Source organism: Arachis hypogaea, chromosome 7 (assembly GCF_003086295.3).
Source record: "Arachis hypogaea cultivar Tifrunner chromosome 7, arahy.Tifrunner.gnm2.J5K5, whole genome shotgun sequence".
Taxonomy (NCBI): Eukaryota; Viridiplantae; Streptophyta; class Magnoliopsida; order Fabales; family Fabaceae; genus Arachis; species Arachis hypogaea.
This window is the reverse complement of record NC_092042.1, coordinates 76,181,862-76,190,142: the sequence shown is the minus strand read 5'-3', so window position 1 is coordinate 76,190,142 and position 8,281 is coordinate 76,181,862. Positions and strand designations below refer to the sequence as shown.

Here is an 8,281-nt window from a genome sequence, read left to right as displayed (position 1 = left end):
TTAGAAACCAAGTTATTTGATCAGACCAAGCCACTTGTTGGGCCAGGCAAACATCAGTCCTGCTGAAATTCGAATCAACCCGTTTGGTGTTCAGTAAAATTAGTGCTCCTGACGCTCTATATAACTCAAACCGGATCATGTTTAATGTTTTCTTAAAAACAAAACAACGTCATTCCAGTAAACGACGTCATTCGGTATTGTGTATCTTGGAATTTCATAGTAAAATTAGAATTTATGGTGGTAGTTGTTGTTATATGTGATTTTTTAGAATTGTCGAAGCTGAATACTAGGAATTTGAAATGATATTTTTTTATGGTGCATGGTATTTTATTGCTGTAAATTTTTACTACACCTTGAAAATGATCATAGTTAAATTTGTTGTTGCAAATTATCAATGAGCTGAATTTGTTGCTGAACATATCACTGAGCAATTTTTTCTGTTGCTAGATAGCATCACTGAGTTGAATTTATTATTGATCATCATTGAACCTTAAATTTGTTAAACCTTAAATTTATTGCTATGTTGCTTATATAATTACCGAGCTAAATGTTTTGTTGCTATAAATCTTTTGTTTTTTTTGTTTTTTTTTTTTGCTAAAATTTTAAAATATCTTCATCACAAACATCATAAAAATGCCACCATTTCAAGAACAAACATTTTCAACAACCTCTGATGTTACAAGGTTGTCAAATGGGCCAGCCGGTCCATTTAGGACCAGCCCGTTTAAGCTCGTTTTATCCACGAGTCATAATTTTTCAGTCTAGACTATTTATAGTTAGCTTGATGGGTTAAATGGGCTAGCTCATTTATCCTTTTATTTTTTTAAAATTATTTTGACAAAAAATATCTCTTTTAAGTCAAAAACCTTAATCAAACAGTATATTGGTTAAAATTGCTATTTTTAGAAAAAAATGTAAAAATAAAAAAACAAATCGCCCATTTAGTCTGCGGGTTAGTCCGTTTAACCCGTCAGTTTTTTCAGATTAATCGGGTTCAGCCTGTTTAGTCCCAAAGTTAAACGAGTTTAATTTTAGAGGCAGAATTCACCTGTTTAAATGGATAAATAGATTGGCTCGATGAGTTTAGCCCATTTTAACGGTCCTACGAGTAAAAGAGTAAGACTTTATAATAAAAGAAAAATTGATCCTACTTGAGGACATTGTAAATAAATTGTTGAAAAATCAGGAAAAATCATTATGATATGCATATATTGTGACAAACTTGTTAGAGAAGGTGGAATTAATCGATTTAAGAGTCAGTTTGAATTGATTTTTGAAAAATGTACTTATTTTTTTTCATCTTTTTAAAAAAATATCTTTTTTTTAACAGACAAAAATTATTTCACATTTGGATGGACTTTTTAAAAAGAATTTTCAAGTATTAAAAACGTCTTTTACTTTTATTTTTTTTAAAGCAAGGTATTGCTAATTTTTAGAAAAAAGTAAATAATTTTTTTAATAAAAGTATATTTTTAAAAGACGTATCCAAATATATTTTAAATTGAATAAAAGTACTTTATTTAAAAAAGTGTTAGTTTGTATTAGTTTTTTTAGTGAAAAAAGTTTTTTTTAATAAAATACTTTTATTCAATTTAAAACTTATTTAGATACGTCTTTTAAAATAAGTATTTTTATCAAAAAATAAATTATTTGCTTTTTCTAAAAGCTAGCAATACTTTATTTTAAAAAAATAAAAATAAAAAATATTTTTAATACTAAAAAATTCTTTTTAAAATACTTAACTAAATCTAACCAAATTGTTATAACAACTTATTAAATTACGCGCTTCTTCTCCTTCTTCTTCTCCTTTTCCTTCTTCTCCTCATCTTTCTTCTTCTTCTTCCAAATTCACACAGGTTCTTCTTCTTCCCTTTTTCTTCTCCTCTTCCTCCTCCTTCTTCTTCTTTGTTATTGTCATCACCAATAACACCAACATTTTGTGAACATCTTTATTAATTCTGATTTTCTCTACTGCTATCATTAAATAATTTCAATTCATTTCTTAATTTATTTCGGTACATTTATATGCTAATTGAGGTTCACTTGATACTGTTGATAAGTATTAACCAAATTTTTTTATTTCTTAGTTCAGTTTATTTCTTAATTTAATTGAGATCCATTTGGATTCAAAAATGAATTCGATGTGTTTTTGTTAATGATGGAGTCTTTTTTTAGCAATAAAAGAATGAAATTATGTATATCACTTTATTCAATTGTATTATATTTTATTCCATTTTATTCAATTTGTCTTGAAAGTCATTCAAACAATTAGAACAAATTATTCATCGACAACACATCTGGACTGCAAATGAATCGAAAATATTATTAAAGCGAAATCATCGTATAATATAAATTCGAATTTAGAAACACCTGCATCTAGAATGAACCGAAAATAAATTAAATAAATATTTTATTTATTAAAATAAATTATTTTAAAAATTATTACAAAAATACGTAAAATTATTTATCTCGTTTATACTGCATGTGACATGTGTATATTTCATTTATAGTATAAATAAGATATATAGAAGTTTATCTTATGGTAAACGATCTAAATAATTCTGTTTTTTAGTAATAATTTTTAAAATATTTTATTTCAGTCAATAAAACATTTATTTAAATAAAAAATCGCAATCCCAACTCACTAAACCTTGCTCTCACAAACTTAGCGTCGCCCTTGGGCATCACTCTCCACAGTCCACACTCAGCCCCCCCCCCCCCCCCCCCCCCCCCCCCCTTGGGCATCACTCTCCACAGTCCACACTCAGCCCCCCCCCCCTCACAGTCCCCTCCGTCACAGCCCTGCCAGAGGCCGCGCCTCTCCACTCTCCTTTCCTCCGTTGGCACTCGTCCAGCCACACAGCCCCGTCGCCTTCCCTTCCGTTCGTATTTTGCAGCGCCTTCCTTCCTTCCGTTCGCAGCCGTCCAGCCCTGCCGTTTCCCTCCGATCAGTCCTCGTTTCCGCCCTCCAGCCCCACAGCTTACGTCGGCGCAGTCTCTGCATCTGAAATGGAGCCTCAAGTAATCTTTGGTTCTGTTCTAACTTTATTATTTTTTTTTTATACTTTGCTGTTTTGATAATTTGTGGGACTGGTTCATCTAACTTTTGTGGTTGCTATTTTTTGATTATTTATTTTGGTGTTCTAATTTGTGCTGTTCTAATTTCCTTTCAGCGCGTCGTAAATGAGTATCTACTGTCTAGTCCATTGTTTTGCTATAAAGGAATTATTCTATGCTTTATCACATTGATTTCTGCGTTTCGTAACTCACTGGTTTCAGTTTTTAGATTATTCTTTTAGTGTTGATTTAGCGGATTGGTTTGTTCTTTTGTTTCCTATTTTTATAAACCCTCTTTGGTTTATGACGAATTTCTTTTTATATCTTTAAATAATGCTTTCTTTAGTTTCGGTGAAGCATTGGTCTTCTTTCGTAACGTTCTGTTTTTATAAACTCTCATTGCTTCCTTTTGATTGTATACACTGCATTAATTTTTATTTGTTCCAGACTTGATTTTCTTTTCTTCTTTTGAATATAAATTGTCTTCCAAGTTTGTTTTCAATATCATTTTGCTTATGTTCGAAGTGTTGAGTCTATGTACTATTTTGCAGTGTGGTTTTTAGACATGCTATTGTTCTGCTGCATTACATGATAAATTCCCTTTTCTCCAATATTTACTATACTAATAACTTTATATTATTTCCTATTTTTAATCTTTGGAACCCTAATCCTGTCATCCTCAGCTGCAGCACTATTAGTCACTCTTTCCATTACCGTTGTCTCTACCATATTCATTCTCTCTTCTGCGTTGCCCAAGATTGCTGCTCTCTGCCCCAAGTCAACGCTCACTGCTGCCGCTTTTCCTGTCCACATCCCAGATCACCAGTAACTAAATTCCTCATTTAGATTGTAGCTTGTCACTTTCTCCCTTTTTGTGCTTGCCTCTATGTTCATTTGTGCTGCCTCATCAGGCTATTAACAGCTGTAGAAGGCCGTACATTTTCGACCTTCAAGGAGGTTGTTGATTCATATAATTTTCTTGTTTCTTATGTAGTATTTTCATCTTGGTGCAGTGATATTGTTTTTCCTCTCCTGATAAAACATTCAACATGCTTAATTTTTGTTGCCGGATCTCTCAACACTCTTCCAGCCAAAAGTACTTGGTCTGTTTCCACCCCTACCACACGTGGGTGCTCTAGAATCTGAAATAGATTTGTTGTCACCTCACTGTGCGATCACTCACTCAATGTCTACAGCACCTCTCTTCAGTCACGAGCGTCACCTCTCCCCCTTAAAATATGTATATAAAAGTTATTATCCCCTTTCTCTTCTGTTCCTTCAAATTCCAATATTAGTAGTACAGAATAACTCCTCTCTTCTCTTCTGCACAGGTTTTCCTATCCGATTGGTGGCTTGCCAAGCCTTGCCTTCCACTCCAGGGCTTAGCGGTTGGTGGCATTGCTTATGGCCTGTAAGAATCAATCAATTAATCTTATTTCTTCATTTGATTCTTCTATGTTTGTTTTGAACTTTACATTACATTTCCCTTGTTCTTTTCCATTCTATAGGAGAGAGAGAATGCTCTTATCGACAGTGATTGCAAAGAGGCACGAGGCGAATGTCTTGGAGACTGAAGACGGAGTCACTCTTCACTTAAGTAGTTTAATTAACAGCTCTCGCTCGTCTCAGAATGGCTTCCCACGCAAGGTACTATGTCCATATTCATATTCCTATCTGTTTCGGTTTTTGATTACCATAGGTGAATTGAATCACTTCACTCGTGCAAATGCAACTTGTGCACCCCACCTTGCTCCAATAGCAACAACAACAAATTAGTCTAGTCTCATAATCTAGTGCACAAAACCAATGCTTTGACTAACAACCTTCCAAGTTGATGGCACAAGCAGATATATAAAAAGAATCAAGGGAGCCTATTCTAAATTGTAATTGACAATCTGTTTATTAGTACAAAACTCAAGAACACAGAAAGAAAGTACAAAACAGCAGAGCATTACTTAGAGTTGGTTCGAGATAGTTGGTTACTTTATAAAATTATACTCAAATTCAAAATGTATATAAGATGCTCTACCTACCTCCATAGTCAACTGCTAGGATTAGAACTCTCGTAATTAACCAGATATCCAATGTCTTAATGTTAGTGTTTGCTGCTAAATCTCTTTAAACAGGTATGCGAAGACTTCTTGTTGGGATTTCCAGACGATTGGCAAAAGTACACTGCTCATAGTTTTGGAGCTAAATGTGTCAATGGGGATACTGGATTTCATGAGCCAAATGCTTGTTCACGCAAGAGGGCTGTTGATGCTATCCCATTTTCCATTCATGATAATCGTTCAGCAGAGAGACATGATTTTTCATCGTCCAATGATGGAATTCTGAAAGCAAAAACGAATATCTGCAATGAACCAGAGAATTCAATCGGCAATGTTTTGAAGCAATCTGTATCAAAAAATAGTGTGGAATGCAGCAATAGCAAGAAAACTGTGGAGGGTGAACGCGAGGACAATTCTGTAAGTCTTAAATCGTCTCAGTCACTTGTTGACACTAGGGACGATTGTGAAAATGGAGTCTTAGTAGCTGCACCTGTAAGCCAAGTTGGAAATCCAAACAGCGACCGATCTTTGACAGGTGTGTTTGACCGGATTCCATGTAAAGTTCATTCTGGGAAAAGCATGGTTGGATCTCCAGTTTCCACAACAAAAATCAGAGCAACACAATCATTGGGTGACTGCAAGGAGGAATATGTTAGTCACAATAGAAAATATTCGAAAAAAAGTCTCACGTCACTCAAAGAAACCAGTACTTGTCCAGTTAGAAGATCTCCCAGGCTGTCAAAGGCAACGAAATGAGCAAGTAAAACTTGTAATGAGAAACAAGTTGTCATTCATTGTTGCCATAAGGAATGGATTAATTGTTGTTTTGTCATTCTGCCTTTGCAATAGGTTTGATGGCCACGGTTAAGAATGAATTAATTCAAGTTATGTACATCATGGAGTGTCTTTCCGCCTAGTACCAAAATTCTTGATTTTTATCCCTGGATGGCCATTTTTTAACATTAGTTTGTCAGTAATGTCGGCCAACAAAATAACCTTAAATTTTGTATTTAACAAAGTGCTTATGTATATAATCTAAAATTGTGTAGGAATGTTTTGACACTATTCAGGAAGTACATAAAAAAAGGGACCAAAATTAGATCTCTAGAATTTTTTGTTTTAAAGTGTCTTTTGCGATTGACAAAATAAGTTAAAAAAATTTACTCGATTTAAAATCACTAAATTTTAAGAATAAAAATATCAAATTTTTAATTATATTTGAAAAAAGAAACCTTCAAAATTTAGTCTTTAAAATATTTTTTGAAATATATACTTAACATCATAAGGTATTTTTGTTAGTGTCTTAAAAAATTGGTGGGGTTTTTATACTTTACTTTTTTTTTTTTGGTGACTATACTTTAATAGTAGAGACCAAAATTAATTAGTATATATGCATTTAAAATTTATGCCGGGCACAGGATTTAACTTTCGTCTAAGATTAGTAAGTGTATCTCACATTCAATAATCAATAAGCCCCATGCTAACGAATAAGCTTAGGCTTATAGGGTGACGTCTTCTAGAACCTTTTAGGATATTCTGCGACTTTCTAAGACGAAAAAACGTTTCGAAATTATCTAGAACATTTTTAAACACCGTTGTCAATGGCTACCATCCATTCTCTCAGTGAAAATGGTCCAGGTACGATTTCCGCACGGCTAATCATCTGTCGGTTCTCACTTATGTTGCCCAAAACACATTATAACTTGGAGTTCAACTCCAAGAAAAGCCTCAGCTCGTGAATAGATCAAGCTCAGCCCGAATAAGCTGAATTGAATAGAAGAACAATAGTAAGCCGAATTCAAGGAAATACTACAGGAAACAAGAATGGCTAACAGGAATATGGAAGTACAGTTAAAGCAAACAGAAAAGCAACTGTCAAAACCAATAACAGAACCGTCATCGTCACAAATGGCACAGCCGTTGTCATTGAACCCAGCCGCCACCATCGCAAGCTCCATCGCCACTGTTGGAGGTGGGTTGCCGACTGTTTGTGCTTAATTAATGGTTATAGTAGGTGACATCGCCGCTATCATTTCGGGAGATAGTTGCTGGCTTTGTGTGGAGATTTCTGTTGCAATGAACCTTTCATACTAGCATCTCAAGCACATCAGTGTTTTTATGTGCAAGATCCATACGAACATAACAAACATTATGTTATGGAAACTATCCCAAGAGACTTATACACCTTCCTCAACATCAGTTTCAAACGTCTTTGAAGGAGGCTCTATAACTTGACTTTCCCATGGCGGTTCTGCATCTCCTAAGTCTTCAACCACTTCCTTCTCTTGTGCGAAAGGCTCCATTCTGGCGCCACTCCTGTGCAACTCTCTGTCAAATTTATTTTTCACACACATCCATCTTACGCGTACGCGTCATTGACGCTTCCTTAGTACTGCTTGGTGCATTTTGCATTCCAGACAGACTTTGAGAAATCATATTGACTTGCTGGTCAATATTTTGTTCTGAGCCAATTAAACCACGCCACTTTTTGTAGTTGTCACCATCTTAAGAATTAAACTACACTACACGTAAATCATTTAACATGTTATTATGTAAAATTCATAATAGTTGCTTGAATCAAGGTGTAAGTGTATTTTTATCCAAAACTTGCCTTATTCACTAAGAAAATGCATGAAACTCCCCTAAAACAAGAAAACACAGATTAGAGGCTATAAAGTGGGGGAATGAAGGAAGACTGGAGATGCACTCATAATTCACTTTTTCATAATTTTAAAATTATTTTCAAAATCTTTTTCTTAATTTTATTTCAAATTTTCGAAATTACACTAACAATTAATGTGATTGATTCAAAAATTTGAAGTGTTGTACAATAATTTCTATAAAATCTATTTTGCTTTTATTTGTAGATAGTAAAATATTAAATTCTAATATGTTTTTAGGGGTATTCGTCCCGCTCTTATTTGTCTCTATAATTATTAAAATTTAATAAATAAAATTAAATTTTAAAATTTATATAACTATCATAACATACATAACATAAATTAAATAAAAATTTAAATATGATACAATATTATTAATCATTTACTAATTATTTTATATATATTATATAGATTATATATATGCCGGGATGGGTTTTACCTAAATCCGACCCCGTCCCGCCCTTCCTAAAAATCCGTCCCGCTCAAAACCCGCCCCAGTGCGGGGTTGATAAT

The 8,281-nt window shown here is 33.8% G+C and overlaps 1 protein-coding gene across 1 annotated transcript; it reads left to right on the top strand.

Moving 5' to 3' along the window:
* Positions 1–2,777: 2,777 nt before the first annotated feature.
* Positions 2,778–6,000, top strand: LOC112703515 (uncharacterized). Its single transcript, XM_025754990.2, has 4 exons — positions 2,778–3,021; positions 4,389–4,468; positions 4,566–4,704; positions 5,184–6,000. The coding sequence occupies exons 1-4, from the start codon at positions 3,010–3,012 to the stop codon at positions 5,862–5,864; spliced, it is 912 nt and encodes a 303-aa protein (XP_025610775.1). The 5' UTR covers positions 2,778–3,009; the 3' UTR covers positions 5,865–6,000.
* The last annotated feature ends 2,281 nt before the right edge of the window (positions 6,001–8,281 follow it).

Excerpts from the sequence above, each read along its gene's own strand:
- LOC112703515 (XM_025754990.2), top strand. Across the intron at positions 4,469-4,565 it reads GGTGGCATTGCTTATGGCCT|GAGAGAGAGAATGCTCTTAT; the intron begins GTAAGAATCAAT and ends TCCATTCTATAG. Across the intron at positions 4,705-5,183 it reads AGAATGGCTTCCCACGCAAG|GTATGCGAAGACTTCTTGTT; the intron begins GTACTATGTCCA and ends CTCTTTAAACAG.